Raw genomic sequence first — 17,734 nt, 5'->3', positions numbered from 1 at the left:
ATTAATAAATAAAAATGTGCACACTTTGTTGCTCCCTTGAGTAGATTTAGATTGCTGATGTTTTAATATAAACTAAATCACAATATACGGAATGTTTATTTTCCTCCTCATTTTTTTCCTAATAAAATAGGGAAACAACATTAATTAGCATGAATCATCCAGCTTATGAAGTCAGTCATTTCTAACTATGTTACCTTGATTAGCTCTTTAACACTTTGTTTTCTATCCTTTAAATCAAGGGTCACCAATTAGTGAAATGTTGGAGGATGCCATTGATGGCTCTAAGCTTGGTCATCTTATAATTGCACCAGGGGGTTGTGGAGAGCAGAATATGGTGAAAATGACTAAATGTGTGATAGTAACACGTTACTTGGATGCAACTGGACAGTGGGATCGAGTAGGCATAGACCGCAGAAAGAAAGCTCTTGACTATATTAAAAAAGGTGAGTGTACATGACAGACATAATAGTATAAAGCTAGATACAACGTAGAATAAAGGCATTTAACATGATTCATGTCCCTGAGCTGTTTGTTTTGCTGCTAATTCTTCACTAAACACAAACACAGCCAAAGTCTCACCAAGGTCCTTAGGAGGTGAGCTTATTGCTAACAGTTGACGGTACACTTTTCACCATACCTTATTTTATGAAATGTTTAACGTACAACACAGCGATGGTTTAGATATAACTTTGACCTACTATATACATTATTCTGGTTTGGTATTAAGGTTGTGAAAGTATATGAAATTATTATGCCTTTGTTTAATACTCATTTTATAGTGAAATTAATTCATTGGCAGAAAATGGCTCTAGCAATCACAAGAACATTGACTAGACTTAGCCTTACCCTTTTTGTGAAAATAGCTTTAAAACGTCATATACTATGGGTGACTTGTCAGCAGTATTTCAATATACAGTAAAGTTTAATAATATGCTGCTGTTTTTGCTATTTTACCCATTGTGTGCTGTATTTAGGTGACCTACATGTTTCACATTTGAAATCTGTCACTTTCCATATCACAAGCTACTGCTTATATGCATGCACTTCAAGCAGGGGCGTATTAGCCGCGAGGCAAACAAGACATTTGCCTTGGGCGGCATTTTCCAGGGGGCGGCAAAAAACGCCGCCCCCAAATGCCCAAGGCAAATGTCTTGTTAGACTTGCGGCTAACAGACATGCTGGGCTGGTTGCTGGGCGGCCAGCGAGGGAGCTCTTCCCCTGAGCTCTCTGCTCAGCTCCCTCGCGCGCCGCCCGCAGAGTGAGGCTGGGAGGCGGAGCCGGAATATGACGTCATATTCCGCCTCCCAGTCTCACTCTGCGGGTGGCGCGCGAGGGAGCTGAGCAGAGAGCTCAGGGGAAGAGCTCCCTCGCCGGCCGCCCAGCCTGTCCGCCAGTGCCGCCCTACAGCCACTGGACCACCAGGGAATGGGAGAACCCCCCCACCCCCAGCATTCCCAAAGGTAAGGAGGCTGGGGGGGGGGGGGAGTAAATAAAAAAAAATGTGTTAATGTGAGTGTGTGTGTCTCTGACTGTGTGTGTCTGATAGTGTGTGTGTGTCTGATAGTGTGTGTGTGTCTGTTAGTGTGTGTGTCTGTTAGTGTGTGTGTCTGTTAGTGTGTGTGTCTGACTGTGTGTGTCTGACTGTGTGTCCGACAGTGTGTGTCTGTTAGTGTGTGTGTCTCACTGTGTGTGTCTGTTAGTGTGTGTGTGTCCGACTGTGTGTGTTTGTTAGTGTGTGTGTCTCACTGTGTGTGTCTGTTAGTGTGTGTGTGTCCGACTGTGTGTGTTTGTTAGTGTGTGTGTCCGACTGTGTGTGTTTGTTAGCGTGTGTGTGTCCGACTGTGTGTGTTTGTTAGTGTGTGTGTCCGACTGTGTGTGTTTGTTAGTGTGTGTGTGTCCGACTGTGTGTGTTTGTTAGTGTATGTGTCCGACTGTGTGTGTTTGTTAGTGTGTGTGTCTCACTGTGTGTGTCTGTTAGTGTGTGTGTGTCCGACTGTGTGTATTTGTTAGTGTGTGTGTCCGACTGTGTGTGTTTGTTAGTGTGTGTGTGTGTGTCCGACTGTGTGTGTCTGACTGTGTTTGTCTGTTAGCGAGTGTATGCGTATCTGTCAGTGAATGTGTGTGTATTTAGAAGGCGGGGCAGGGGGGAAGGGTTAGGTGGGGGTGGCGCGCGCGCGGGGGGGGGGGTGTCTGAGTTTTGTCCTGCCTAGGGCAGCACAAAACCAAGATACACCACTGACTTCAAGGACTATGCAAGATGCCCATTTACAATATGGAGTTCCCAGCTTCAATTGGGCAAATGTATTGAACAGAATTAAGCTGGAAAATGAGCGCCGAAATACCGGAAGTGACGTCAGACGCCGGTCACCCGAACTTCCGCCATCTGAACAATCTGGAAGTTTTTGCACCTACACCGTGTATCCGTGTATCCATGAGGATTGAGCTGCGAGGAGGACACTCTGATGATAGACCTTCTCTCTCTTTCTCGGACTATCGGTAGCAGGTTGCAGGAGACTGGTGTTTTATATTTTTATGCATTGGTAATAAAGAAATTCTTGGTTTACACATATCCGGATTGGCCCACGTTCTTTCTACACTGAGTGGATCCCACGATCACTGGGGGCTGATCCTCCCTGGAGCCTGATAGTTTGGGGTGGTACTTCAACCACTCCACCATTGTGAGTGAGATACTTATTTATTTATTGTTAATTTTGCACTGTACAAACATATTGCACTAGGTGTTGTATTATTTGTATTACAGAGCTGTGTATTATTTGTTCCAGAAGCTCTGCAAGTATATCAGTCCTTTTTTTATTTATATTGGATATCCCTTGTCTGCACATATATGCACTTTGGCACTCCACATATTGTGTAAATTTCTTAAAGCACTATAGAACTTTGGTATTATTGCATTGTAATCAAATGTGCTATATGCCCTTCAGATTTTTTAGGTGTGATTAACACTGTATTTTATTTATTGTAAGCGCACTCACCATTCCTTATTACCTATATAGCACTTAGGAGATCTCACCAGGACTCCCAGTGAGTTGCAGCTATTTGTTTCTATTTATATTGTGTATGCTCGCTATACATATATATTTTCCTCCTTTTGCTCCATTTAACCTTCCGTCGATAAGTAGTGTACATAAAAAAAAAAAAACCTAGAAATTTGACTGTGAAATAATAGCAGTCAGTTTCCTTCACACGTGTGCTTTTCAGGGCCTGCCAGGGCACAGTGTCACACCAGTGCAACTCATATCTGGTGTAACAGTAGTTTACATAAAAAAAAAACTAGAAATTTGACTGTGAAATAATAGCAGTCAGTTTCCTTCACACGTGTGCATTTCAGGGCCTGCCAGGGCACAGTGTAACACCAGTGCAACTCATATCTGGTGTAACAGTAGTGTACATTAAACAAAAACTAGAAATGTACTGTGAAATAATAGCAGTCAGTTTCCTTCACACGTGTGCGTTTCAGGGCCTGCCAGGGCACAGTGTCACACCAGTGCAACTCATATCTGGTTTAACAGTAGTGGACATTTAAAAAAAAAATGTTTGACTGTAATAGATTGAATAGCAGTTAGTTGTCTGCAAGCATGTGTGTCAGGCCTACAGCGTCTACTCTGCCAACTTCTGCCAGTGCACAGTGCCACTCATATCTGTTGTCACAGTAGCTTGCACGCATAGTACCACTAATCGAAAAAAAATGACAGGCAGAGGCAGGCCACCCGGCAGGGGCCGTCGTGGTTGTGGTGTTGTGATTCCCTTTGGCCCTAGAATAATGCCCAGTGTTCAGAGGCCACTTACCCTGAACTCGAAAAGTTCTGAGGACATAGTTGACTGGCTAACACAGGACATCCAATCTTCTACAGCTTCCGCTCGGAACCTTGACGCACCATCCTCCTCCAGCTTAGCTTCGGGCACCTCTCAAGTTACCACTAGCCCCCCTGCCACCACCACCAACACTAGCACCACAGCCGCTTCACTTGATCTGTCAGAGGAGTTATTTACACATCACTTGGAAGAAATGAGTGATGAACAACCATTATTGCCAGAGGATGTAGATAACAGGGATATGTCTCAGTCAGGCAGCATTACACGCATGGACGTACGGTGTGATGATGATAATGTTGTACCCGCTGCTGCTTCCTTTGCTGAGTTGTCAGATACAAGTGAAGTGGTTGATGATGACGATGCATCCGTGGATGTCACGTGGGTGCCCGCTAGAAGAGAAGAAGAACAGGGGGAAAGTTCAGATGGGGAGACAGAGAGGAGGAGGAGACGAGTTGGAAGCAGGGGTAGGTCGTCGCAAGGAGCTAGTGGCACAGTCAGACAGCATGCATCGGCACCCGGGGTCAGCCAGACAGCACGCCAATCAACGCATGCTGTTGCCACCACCAGAATGCCGTCATTGCAGAGCTCAGCAGTGTGGCATTTTTTTGTGTGTCTGCCTCTGACAACAGCGATGCCATTTGCAACCTGTGCCAAAAGAAACTGAGTCGTGGGAAGTCCAACACCCACCTAGGTACAACTGCTTTGCGAAGGCACATGATCGCACATCACAAACGCCTATGGGATCAACACATGTGTACAAGCAGCACACAAACTCAAAGCCACAATCCTCCTTCTGGTCCAGCATCTTCAGCCACGTCTGTCCTCCTTGCCCCCTCTCAACCATCCGCCACTCCGTCTCTCGCCTTGAGCAGTTCCTGCTCATCTGCCCACAGTCAGGTGTCTGTCAAGGACATGTTTGAGCGTAAGAAGCCAATGTCACAAAGTCACCCTCTTGCCCGGCATATGACAGCTGGCTTGTCTGAACTTTTAGCCCGCCAGCTTTTACCAAGCTGGTGGAGTCTGAGGCGTTCAAAAAATTTGTAGCTATTGGGACATCGCAGTGGAAGCTACCCGGCCGAAATTTCTTTGCACAAAAGGCAATCCCCAACCTGTACTCGATTGTGCAAAAGGAAGTAATGGCATGTCTGGCACACAGTGTTGGGGCAAGGGTCCATCTGACCACTGATACCTGGTCTGCAAAGCATGGTCACGGCAGGTATATCACCTACACTGCGCATTGGGTAAACCTGCTGACGGCTGCCAAGCATGGAATGCGTGGCTCTGCAGAGGAGTTGGTGACACCGCAACGACTTGCAGGCAGGCCTGCTGCCACCTCCTCTACTCCTCCTACTCCATCCTCTTCCATAACCTCCTCGGCTGAGTCCTCTTCTGCTGCTGCGTCTTGCTCCACATCAACGGCACCCCCCAGCTCCCCAGGTACTATTCCACATCCCGGATACGGCAGTGTCACGCCGTCTTTGGGTTGACTTACCTGAAAGCAGAGAGTCACACCGGACCAGCACTCCTGTCCGCCCTGAACGCACAGGTGGATCAGTGGCTAACTTCGCACCAACTGGAGATCGGCAAAGTGGTTTGTGACAACGGAAGAAATTTGTTGGCGGCATTGAATTTGGGCAAGTTGACACATGTGCCGTGCATGGCACATGTGTAATCTGAACGTACAACGCTTTGTGCATAAGTACCCAGGCCTACAGGACATCCTGAAGCAGGCCAGGAAGGTGTGTGGCCATTTCAGGCGTTCCTACACTGCCATGGCGCACTTTTCAGATATCAAGCGGCGAAACAACTATTTGTATGACCGGGGTGCTAGGACGGAGCTGGGAATTTTTTTGCCATGTTACTGGACGCTCATGCGCAATGCCTGCAGGCTCATGCATCCTTTTGAAGAGGTGACAAACCTCTTAGTCGCACCGAAGGCACCATCAGCGACATCATACCATTTGTTTTCTTCCTGGAGCGTGCCCTGCGAAGAGTGCTGGATCAGGCCGTAGATCAGCGTGAAGAGGAAGAGGAAGAGTTGTGGTCACCATCACAACCAGAAACAGCCTTATCAGCATCGCTTGCTGGACCTGCGGCAATGCTGGATGAGGATTGTGAGGAAGAGGAGTCAGAGGAGGAATGTGGCTTTGAGGAGGAGGAGGAAGACCAATTACAACACGAATCCCAGGGTGCTCGTTGTCACCTATCTGGTACCCATGGTGTTGTACGTGGCTGGGGGGAAGATCACTGAGGACGAGGAACGGGACATGAGTAGCTCGGCATCCAACCTTGTGCAAATGGGGTCTTTCATGCTGTCGTGCCTGTTGAGGGACCCTCGTATAAAAAGGCTGAAGGAGAACAACCTGTACTGAGTGTCCACGCTACTAGACCCCCAGTATAAGCAGAAAGCGCCTGAAATGTTACCGAATTACCGCAAGTCGGAAAGGATGCAGCAGTTCCAAAATAAATTAAAAAGTATGCTATACACAGCGTATATGGGTGATGTCACAGCACAACGGGAATCTAACAGGGGAAGAGGTGAAAGTAATCCTCCTCCTCCCACGACCACGCCGGCAATGACAGGGCGCTTTACAGACGTGTTGTTGATGGAGGACATGCAGAGCTTTTTAAGTCCTACGCATCGCCACAGCCCTTCGGGGTCCACCCTCAGAGAACGACTTGACCTACAGGTAGCAGACTACCTCACCTTAACTGCAGATAACGACACTCTGAGGAGCGATGAACCCCTTGACTACTGGGTGTGCAGGCTTGACCTGTGGCCTGAGCTATCCCAATTTGCGATAGAACTTCTGGCCTGCCCCGCTTAAAGTGTCCTGTCAGAAAGGACCTTCAGTGCAGCAGGAGGTATTGTCACTGAGAAGAGAAGTCGTCTAGGTCAAAAAAGTCTAGATTACCTTACCTTTATTAAGATGAATGAGGGATGGATCCCGAAGGGACTGACAGTGGGCGATACATTCGACTAAAAAAGGCCTGATGAGATGAGCTGCCTTCGGCTAAAAATGGTCCACACGCTGCTGTATTTTATCTCTGAATGCCGGATGACTTGCGTGACTTATCCGCCACCAACTAGGGTTCAAGCCGCAATGTTTTAGGGCACTTTCTGCCTGGGAAACAAACATAAATTTTTCTGGCCGCTGCTATAGCAGCGGCTGCAACAATACCTAATTTTTCAGGCATGTGTACATGCCTAATTTTTCTGGCCTCTGGTGCTGCACAGTGGCTTCAAAAACCAAACAAAAAAAAGGCACATAACATGGACTGATAGGAATAGTACTACTTAACACACCACTCCTATCTGGTGGCACATTAGATTGCACGCGCAGTTCCCCAAATTTGAAGTAGGAGGTCCGACCAAGCATCTTTTTCCATCTCCCGGTTCCTAAAATCGATGCCATATACACGTCCCCTGATAGGGGACGTAACAGGGATTAAACTGATAAGAATAGTACTACTTAACACACCACTCCTATCTGGTGGCACATTAGCTTGCACGCGCAGTGCCCCAAATTTTAAGTAGGAGGACCGACCAAGCATCTTTTTCAATCTCCCGGTTCCTAAAATCGATGCCATATACACGTCCCCTGATAGGGGACGTAACAGGGATTAAACTGATAGGAATAGTACTACTTAACACACCTTATAATAACGCAGAGAGAGGCAACGCAGAGAGAGGAGTCTGAAGAAGAGGAGTCAGAGGAGGAAGGTGGCTTTGAGGAGGTGGAAGACCAAACACAGCAGGTGTCCCAGGGGGCTTGTTGTCACCTTTCGGGGACCCTTGGTGTTGTACGTGGCTGGGTGGAGGAAGAGACCTTCAATGACATCAGTGAGGACAAGGAACGGGACATGGCTAGCTTGGTATCCAACCTTGTGCAAATGGGGAGTTTGCGGTTGTGCAAATGGACTGTTTGCAGTTGTTTGCAGTGCGTTAAACGGGGAGTTTGGTCTGTCACTGTGAAGCGGGCATAACCCTTACACTACCTGATCGATACAACATCATACCTGATGTTTTAAAGCACGTTATTCCAAACAATTTATGAATGTTAGGTGATTTATGCCCTTTATGGATTAAAACCAGACTCTGCATCAACTATGTAATTTTCCATGGGAGTTTTGCCATGGATCCACCTCCGGCATGCCACAGTCCAGGTGTTAGTCCCCTTGAAACAACTTTTACATCACTATTGTGGCCAGAAAGAGTCCCTGTGGGTTTTAAAATTTGCCTGCCTATTGAAGTCTATGGCAGTTAGCCCGTTCGCACGTTCGCGAACATTTGCGGAAATTCGCGTTCGCCGTCCGTGAACGGAAAAATTTATGTTCGCGACATCTCTAGTAAGAACAGAACCTGGTCGGTAATTGAGGAGAGCCTGTATTACAAACTGTTACACAAACAAGCAATTCATTAAATGCTCTAACACAAAGACAAACCTTTTAAGGAAAAACGTTTTCCCTTACAGACAACTCAGAGTAAAGTAAAAAACAAAAAAAACAAAAACACAAAAAGGGGCTAAAATAAATGTAAAAAAACACCAAATAAGGTGAAAAATAAAGGTAATATACTGCCTGCTAAATAATCATAAGATATTCTGCAAAATAAATAAAAATATATATTTTGCAGTATGTGCATTTATAAATATCACGGTGAGGGTGGTAGAGAACTCACTAGATCGATGTATAATCAAGCATGTCTCCCTTCCAAAAAAAATCAGTAAGTGCAGATAAATGGTCTTCAGAGGGATTTTCTTGATGGCTCAGGATAGTAGAAAAAAGTAAGAATATAGTGCAGATGCTATTAAAAATTACAAATGTACTGCACACTATTGCACTTACAAGATAGTAGATAAAATTGAGCGTATCTCCACAACCAGCATGGTAACCAGGCTTCGGTGTAAAAACAAAATAAGATTATCCAAAAGTCCTACGCTTTTCGGCCGTTGGGACTTCTTCAGGGATCAATATAGGTGTTCTAAGAGATTCTTCTTATTTACCTGTAGATATTGAGAGCGATGATTGGCAGCTGGACCAGCGTGTGTTGCACCGTGGATTACAGGTAGTGACTTCCAGGTGTAAAGAAGTTGTGTGTGCCTGAATGAAGTAATTTGTGGTAACGTGCATTTCACGTTGTAACACATTAAGCATATCGGGGTTGTGGACTTAGACAAGCGATGTTATGAGACGTACTTAGGGCATGGTAAACGTCGGGGGGGGGGAATATGAATAATGAATAATGAAAAATATAATACAAAATGATAAAGGAAACCAGAGCATAATAGTGTTATGGCTCCCCCGGTAGGAGAGGGGTTACTGCCATAGGAGACATTCCCTTCCCGAATACAGAGGTAGCCACTGAGAGCTCCAAACTGCCGAACAAGCGTCATACGAATCAAGTATTCTCCCAAACTGCCGAACAAGCGTCATACGAATCAAGTATTCTCCCAAACAGCCGAACAGCAATCATACGAATCAAGTATTCTCCCAAACAGCAGGGTCAGCAGGAATCTGGTTTACTGAGGGCTGCTTGCCCTGTATTTATGCAGGTCTCCCACCTGGTGGACACTCCCCTAGGGGACCAGATGAGAGACTATGACAAGGACATTACATTGACCAATCAGAGTGTTACACATGTAGCCATGCCCCTTTAATTACCCAAGACCCTCTGCTTTGTCCGGGAGATAATTGTGAAGTAATTCAATTATCTCCCTAGAAAAAAAACACCCGCCATCTTAAATGACTATGACAATATTGGTTAAAAATATATAACTGAACAATATTTCAATATAACATAAGTGTTCAATGTGTCCCCAGATAGCTGAGATCTGAGCGCACAAAAGTACCGAATAGTGCTAAGATCCCATGCACACAGTCCAACCGCCGTGGAGTCAAAGTATTCACCATGTCTGTTCTCCATACGAATAGACTCCACGGGATGGCTATCTGGGGTATGGCTTTTCGGGAATAGAAATACCTAACTTAGGACGTTCGTGGGTTTTCTACCGAATGAGAAGGGAGTTCGGCGGTTTCAGCGGTGTTCGTGCCAAATAGTGTCCGTTTTGAGTTCCATGGTTTCGTTGTCGAATACCGCTGAGAATTCGTGCATTTAAAATAGCCGCGGCCTCGTGTTCGGGATACGAACGGCGGCCACCCAGCTACAGGTACCAATTAAGAGGTGTCTGCGGTTAACCTCAACGTTCTAATGGAGCCAAGAGGTTAACTAGTAGTACACTTCTCTACTGGGTGGTCGGACGTTCTGGAGTTTTGTTCGGTACTTTCAGGGGAATTATATAAAGTCCATACGAACGGGGAAAAACATGAATCAAGTAAATTCACACGAATCCAATAAACAAATGAATAATAGTTTCATGTAAGTCCAAGACAGAGGGATCTGTCACAAATAGCTTATTGCAGAAAAAGGGAAAAATACAATTAAAAATAAAAAGAGAATATAAAATAAAAAAATAATAAATCAAAACTAAAAAATAGAGACAATATGTAAAAAAAAATTAAATAAATAAATAAAAATAGAAATAGTTATGAAAAAATATACTAAATACATAAAAAAATATATAAAAATAATAATATATACTGCAAGAATAGAAAAAATGGAACAAAACACAAAAGTATGCAAAAGGCTATGATGCCGAGTCTTGTACAAAAATAAACCGAAAGCAATGTTACATAAAAACAATTATACTATATCCTGGGTCAGACTCTGAAAACTAAAGAAATAATAATTAGGAAATATATTGAAATATGAAAAATATAAAAAATAGTTAGAAACAAAAAATTAAAAAGTAAGAGAAAAAAAATAAAATGAAAAATACAAAATATTAAATAAGACCCGTGAGGTCTATCTCTTGATTAAGTCCTGATTTAAGAGTTTTTAAGTTATAGATCCATTGGGCTTCTTTCATATTTAGTGATATCTCAATGTTCCCCCCTCGCCAATGTTTTTCTATTTTATCAATCCCATTGGCCAAAATGGTCTCCCATTTGAAATGTGGACAACTTACACAGTGTTTAGGTACAGTGTGATCTAATCGATGTATTCTGATATTATAAAATGTGTTCTGTAAGTCTGGTATGTAATTTACGTATAGTGTGACCAATATAATGTGCTCCACAACCACATTGTAGTTAATATATCACATGGGTTGTGGAGCATTGGATTAATTTCTTAATATTGTATGTCTGTTTGGTATGTGTGCCTGTAAATTAATGTATAGCTCTTTTTTGAAAAGTGCACGGGGAAGATTTACCACAAGGAAAACAACCATGTAGTATATCTTTAGTTAGAATATGAGTTTGATGTAAAATACTGTTATTCGTGTTGTCTGGTAATACGCTAGGAGCCAATTTATTCTTTAGATTAAAAGCCTAAATAAATAAATAAATAGCTGATCCAGAAGTTCCAATTATGCAGGGGGCTAATGGATTAGCTCCAGAGGTGCCCAGTGTCCCAAATAAATAAATAAACAGGAACTGATCCAGAAGTTCCAATTATACAGGGGGCTAATGGATTAGCTCCAGAGGTGCCCAGTGTCCCAAATAAATAAATAAACAGGAACTGATCCAGAAGTTCCAATTATACAGGGAGCTAATGGATTAGCTCCAGAGGTGCCCAGTGTCACTGTCCTTAAAGTGGGGGATAACCCTCAAAATTCCATAAGAACACATCTTGAGACACCAGTCTCCTGCTATTTAAAGATACATCACACTAACTCCTCAAATAAACTTAGATTTGTGGGAATAGAACATATTCCACAAACCCAACCTAAAGTCGACTGGGATCGCAGGCTGAGACAAAGGGAATCCTATTGGATTTATAAATTGAAAACCCTTTCCCCACAGGGACTGAATGAGGGATTCTTCTTCTCAGCCTTTTTATAGCTCCTGATATAAGATTTTGGAAGATTTATAAAAGCCCCTACGTTTTTCCTTCCTAGGACAGCGATAATTGTGAATAGATGTATATTTAGAAATATTTTTTTTATCATGATTTTTTTCAGTTATTATTTGTCTCTTAAATATTGGCTGCCTTTACCCGAATATATGTCAGACTACCCTTGTAGACTAAGTTACCCATGATAATTGATACACCCAATAATATCCAGAAGAATACTAAGTCTGGGCAGTGGAATAACTTAAGCCTTTACATTTATGATGTGTATTTGACCACTTACTCCAATTGTACCAATTACTGTAAACTTATTCTAGGAGTCATTGGACACACAAAACACTTTCCAAATAGAAAAACATTGTACTTCTCATTCATTGTTCTTGCAGTGATGGGAGTAGTGGGAGTACGTGGCGACTCATGAAAATGTAGGGCAACTTTTTAAGGCATAATAAACTTAGGACTCGTGGTAAGACGCCATAATTTTGAGCCAGTTAACAAGTATTATTCCACTACATTTACAGAGAGGGGGTTCAATGTATGCTATTCAGAGAGCCTCAACTGATTTGCGGTTCTCAGGGAGGAGTGCTGACAGTTTTGCACACTCACATAACATACGGATTCTTGCATATGGGTGTGCCTATGATGGATGATTAGTGTCTCTGTAGTGTGATGGATCGTACGCGCCTACCACCAGGTAGAGGAGAAGTGTGAACATGGTCTCCCACCCCACGTGTGCAAAGCCCAGTGAGAATGGGAGGGAAGGACGACCTGGTGGTCTGATTGACATGCAGGGCATTAGGCACCGCATTGCAGTTGGCGAGGCCCGATCGGGACTGTAGAGGGTGTGTACACTCTATTCTTTAGTCCAGTATACGGTAAGAACGAATACATTAAGGGCACACTAACCAACTCCCCTCCCCATGTAAACAGCAGCCACTCAACTGTTAATTACTAATCAAAGATACAAATAAAAAGGATAGACTGGCCAGCCCACAGACATTGCTCCTCACGATGACGTGCTGACATGCCGAAATGCGCGTTGAGCTATTTTGTTGTTTTTTTCCACTTACTACACTTGGTAGCACTAATATGCACTAGCTTGGTTAAGTTTTATTTATTTTGTTCATTTAGACTAGGAAGGGAGAGTAGTTCAGGTAGGCATTAGTGGCTTGTCCACGGTGCCAAGGTGATATAAGGTCAGACTCCTTTTGAGTTTTTGGCTTGAGGTCTCTGTGTGTGGTTTGGGGTTCAGCTTCTTCACTTTCACCCCAGTATCTTCCACCTCAGTACATACCTGACTTTTGTATAATTGCTGGTATATGCTTAAGTTTAGGTTTATACCTACTTAGTAGCTTTGTTTATCTTAGCTAACCTAGCAGTATATCTGTACATAGATATGTACGTACGTGTATGTGTATATACATATACTATATATACTTCTCTGTCTCCTCTCTCCTTCCTTTTACAATTCCCGCTTTTCTCCTTACGACAAGTAAAGGTAGGGCTCCCTTTCTTCATTTTTGTTACTCTCCTTATGTAGTTATGGGGATTGATATCAATAATAGTAAGATCTGGGCCCAACTGGTGCCGGTTTGGGAGGAAATTCAAAGAAAAATAGGTCTTAGGTATGCAATTTTGGATTCCTCAAATTTGAGGATAATAGAAGCGAATGTGAAAGATCTCTCTATGGATAGTTGGAGAGTACAAGGAATAAACTAATGCCTCGTTTCCACTGAGCTGATCGGTTCGGTACGGTACGGTTCGCTCTTTTGGGGTTTCCATTATGAAAGTGGTCCATACAAGCGAACCATACCGATCCATTCAGGGTCCTGCTTCAGATGTAGGGCCATAGGAAATTGAACGGTTCAGTTAGGGCAGAGCTACTATACAATCCATTGATTGGTGGACAGGAAGAGCTTTTTTTTTTTTTTTTTAAACCCTGTATGGCCCTGAAAGGTCTGACTTGCAGTGGAAACGCTCACCAGAATGGGCTAGTCCATTCTAAACCTTCCAAACTGTACCGACCCGAACCGATCCGCTCAGTGGAAACGAGGCAAAAGTGTCACAGATAGTACATCTAGACAAGATTATGTCATTCAACGCTATCTCACAAAGGTTCCAACTTCCCCAAGTTGAGGCGTTTACATATTTGAGGCTTAAGTACTTTTTACAGAAACATCTTATTATTGTGACTGAGAAACCTTTAAAGCTGCTACAATCTCTTTTTTTTCCAAATTAGACTATTCCTAAGGTTTTAGCTAAAGCAATAGAGGTTATTAGAAATATTAACTATTCAATCTGTTTTCCTCAAAAGCTTAAATGGGAAAAAGATTTAAATTGTTCATTAGATCAACAAGAATGGTGTAAAGCTATCAATAATACTCGTCAACAAGTTCAATGCTTGAATTTATTGGAGACCCACTATAAGGTGATATACAGGTGATACTTGGTGCCAAGTAAGTTATTTCAGATGTACCCAGGGGTTTCCTCTAGATGCTGGAGATGTGATAAAGATGAGGGATTATTCCTCCATATATGGTGGAGCTGTTCAGACATTCAGATTTTAATCAAACAAATGTTTAGATTCATTAGTGATTTAACTGGAATGGAGCTAGATAGGAAAACAGAAGTTGTTTTGTTGCATATGCACTGGCCAAATATGTCAAACACGAATAGGTGTTTTATAATACATTGTTTTACTGCATTTGAAATTGTTCTTGCACGGAATTGGAAATCTAATCAAGTAATTACCTGGGATTCTATTAGAAAGCAAACTGCTGTTCAGACGAGGATGGAAAGAGATTTGAGTATACCGTATATGAATGCCCCAAAAAGGCACGATCTTTGGCAAGGTTGGGTTAATAAAATAGAAACCGGTCTGTAAATTAAAGCTGCTCTTGACACAAAATGATCCCTGAGCTCAGACAAACTCCCCCCCTGCCCGACCCCGCAGATAATGGTGTTTAATGTCAAGTATATTTGTATGCTTGTTTATTGTGTATCTGATGTAGAGATTATGCATTACTGGAGCATGATGTCCGTATGCTTTGTTATATGTATCTGTGTAACAAAATTAATAAAATAATTTATATAAAAAATAAAATAAAAAAAAAGGACTGCATTCATGATTAATATCTGTCTTCCTGTCGTTTTGTTCAGTGTTTTACTTGAGTTTCTGATCTTTTTTGCTCATTTCACTAAGGTCATAACTGACTCAGACTTGACAAATGGAGGAATTTCCAAAAGCTTGCTTCTACAATTTCTGTTAATCCAATTAGAGAAATTAAAATACTTCATTATTTTGTGTTCTGATCTCTGGCTTCCCTGATTCAGAATTTGTTGTGTTCTTCTATCCAGCCTATTTAATCTTTATGTGTTTTGCTTTGCTGGAGGCAAGTACGTTAAGCTCAGTCGATCTAAGCATTGGTAATACGTGGCTATCTTGTATTATTTCTCAATCATGTGTTCAATTTGAAAACTATATACTACTTATTATTTACTATATGTGATGAATGTGCTATTTTTTTTATTCCATATTTGTGTGTACTAAATGCTTTGTTTGGAAAAGAATCATTCAGTTATATGATATTGCACGACTCATTCTAAGTCCTGTGCCACTGGACAGGTAAAGGTTACTTTCCTCGGCATGCCTGAATGTCCATGGCACTGGTGCGTGAAATCCCTTTCATGATAACTTATAAAGTAAATTTGTTTTGATTTTAGGATATACAACTGAACAGGTGTATCGTAAAGATGACGGCTCGTATGCGATCTTCAAAAAATCTCCATCCAGTACATGGTAACTCCCCTGACTCCCCTTTTACCTAAATCATAACAAAATATTTTGACATATATTTGTACAACTATAATTTACTTTATCCCTTTTAGTGCGCATATTTAAGTCTATTGTTAAAGTAATATTCCAGTCCTCTAGAGCACTTGAGCTTGTTGACATGTTTTAGGGGTTAACTTGTTGTGTTTTTGTCTTATTTTAGATTAGTGCCAATTATAAAAACAATTGGGAGTTTTTTAACCCCATTGGTAACTCTTGGCTGCCAATGCATATATTAGCAGTACTTATATTTCCTACTTTCCACATACATTAAATCCTTCACTAAGTTACGACACACACATCTTTCATTTACATATTGATCCTGCTTTTTTTTTCATTTCCCTTAACATATTATAAGCTGTTCTATGGGTTAGAAATGTGGCTCCAATGCAGTTATTACACCTTTCTTAGATCACCTTTCATCAGAATACCTTTGTAATGGTACTAGGAGTTCCCAGTGCCTGCTTACCTCAAGGGTTTAACCCGTTAATGAACAGTTTAATCCCAAACTCTTCAATCCATTACCCAATTGCTCTGCACAGCTGCAGAGTGAGGCCATCCAATGCCTGATTCAGCAAACCTGGACTGTGAGCTACTTCCTATTCACAAAATGGCTTGAAAAATATACAAAACTCACAGCATATCAGAGGCTCTCAGTCTGAAGCTTCCTGATCGAAGGCTACAAACTCTGATGAAGCTGTTATGGTGTCCAGAGTGTTCTTTTAAGCTCTCAGTATCACTTTTAAGCTCTCAATAACACATTAGATGGTAATACCCTAGAAACTTTATTGAAAATAAGAACTAGCCTCCAACAATTCAACATTTAACTTAACGGTGCACAGGAAATCATTAAAACACAATTATTAAGCTTAGAACTCACTCAATGCAATGTCCCAGGTATGCAGATATAGACAAATATATCCAAATTCCCTAGCTTAAACATTTAGATATTGCACATGATATTCACATCAACAATGGTAAAGAGAAGGACTTAAATATCATTGACACTGTCAGAAGGGTAAGTATTTTAATACCAATTATATACGCATTAATGCAGTTTCACATTGTAAGTGGCTTAAGAGTTACTACTTTTAAAAGAGGGTTTAATGAAACCCTTAGTGAGTGGGTCGATCGACAGTTTCCTGTCACACATATACGACAATGGTTCAAAAGAAATAGCCACCAATGTGCCATAACAGCCAAAATGTCCCATTATCTATACATAGCACATCCAAATGGTTACCAGACCTCGATAGAATATGAAAATACTGTTGCATCATAAAATTATATAAACTAAATTTGTTTTATTGTTTGGCTTCTCTCATATCAATGGAATACGACCTATTGCTTAGACAGATGTTATTTTTCCCCCAAAACATTGTACCCTTGTTCTTACCATTTGTCATTACATGCATGTGATTGTTGTTTAAGGACCACCTGCTCACTGAGTCTAAAAAAAAAAAAAAAAAAAGGAACAAAAAAAAGAGGGTTTAATTGACATCAGTTTGACAGAGCTGTTATTGAGTATAAATACCGGGCTTGCACGACTTTGGCTGAAAGAGAGGAATGTAAAGCTAAAATTGCAATTGTCTGCAAAGGGATCTGAATTTCAGCTATTTCGTTGGATCCTGAAAGACCTAAATACAATGGTATTCATCCAAGTTCATTCATGTGTTGCTTTGAAAAATCCAGTCTTCAATAAATCTTATAAGCAATGCCCGGAACATATAGTGCATATATCGAATGTATATATTATATATTACCAATGTATGTACTGAATGTGTTAGTCAATTGTTTTTAGATAGTCTTGTTTACAAGTGTAAAGTTGCACTATAAATGTTAAAATCTAGGAGATTTGTTTCATTATTGACACACATTTGTAAATAAATTTGCACTTATGCAGTAATTTATAAGATAATTCCATAAAAATCTGTCAATCTGTCTCTGTCTGTCTGTCTTTAAGAATATTTTGTGAGTTCGGTAAATTTATTATAGAGTTGTATATTTTTTTAGAAATTTTCTTTAAGAAATAAATGGTTGTAGTATATGTGCTACAATGTTACACCTATATTTAGCAAATGTTAAAATATAGGTTTGTAAGGTCTTATTAATTAAACAGAATTTAGTCCACACATCTCAACCCACTCATTAAG

General features: G+C 41.5%; 1 protein-coding gene across 1 annotated transcript in view; it reads left to right on the top strand.

Annotated features, from left to right (window-relative positions):
• Positions 1-17,734, top strand: part of LOC134603562 (A.superbus venom factor 1-like) — a 241,885-nt gene that overhangs the window by 165,968 nt on the left and 58,183 nt on the right. The window contains exons 24-25 of the mRNA XM_063449655.1: positions 240-443; positions 15,473-15,548. Coding sequence (XP_063305725.1) covers positions 240-443; positions 15,473-15,548 — 280 coding nt within the window. The remainder of the gene's footprint in view (positions 1-239; positions 444-15,472; positions 15,549-17,734) is intronic.

This window comes from Pelobates fuscus, chromosome 3 (genome assembly GCF_036172605.1).
Source record: "Pelobates fuscus isolate aPelFus1 chromosome 3, aPelFus1.pri, whole genome shotgun sequence".
Classification (NCBI taxonomy): Eukaryota; Metazoa; Chordata; class Amphibia; order Anura; family Pelobatidae; genus Pelobates; species Pelobates fuscus.
The sequence above is the reverse complement of the archived record's forward strand: the minus strand, read 5'-3'. Positions and strand labels throughout refer to the sequence as shown.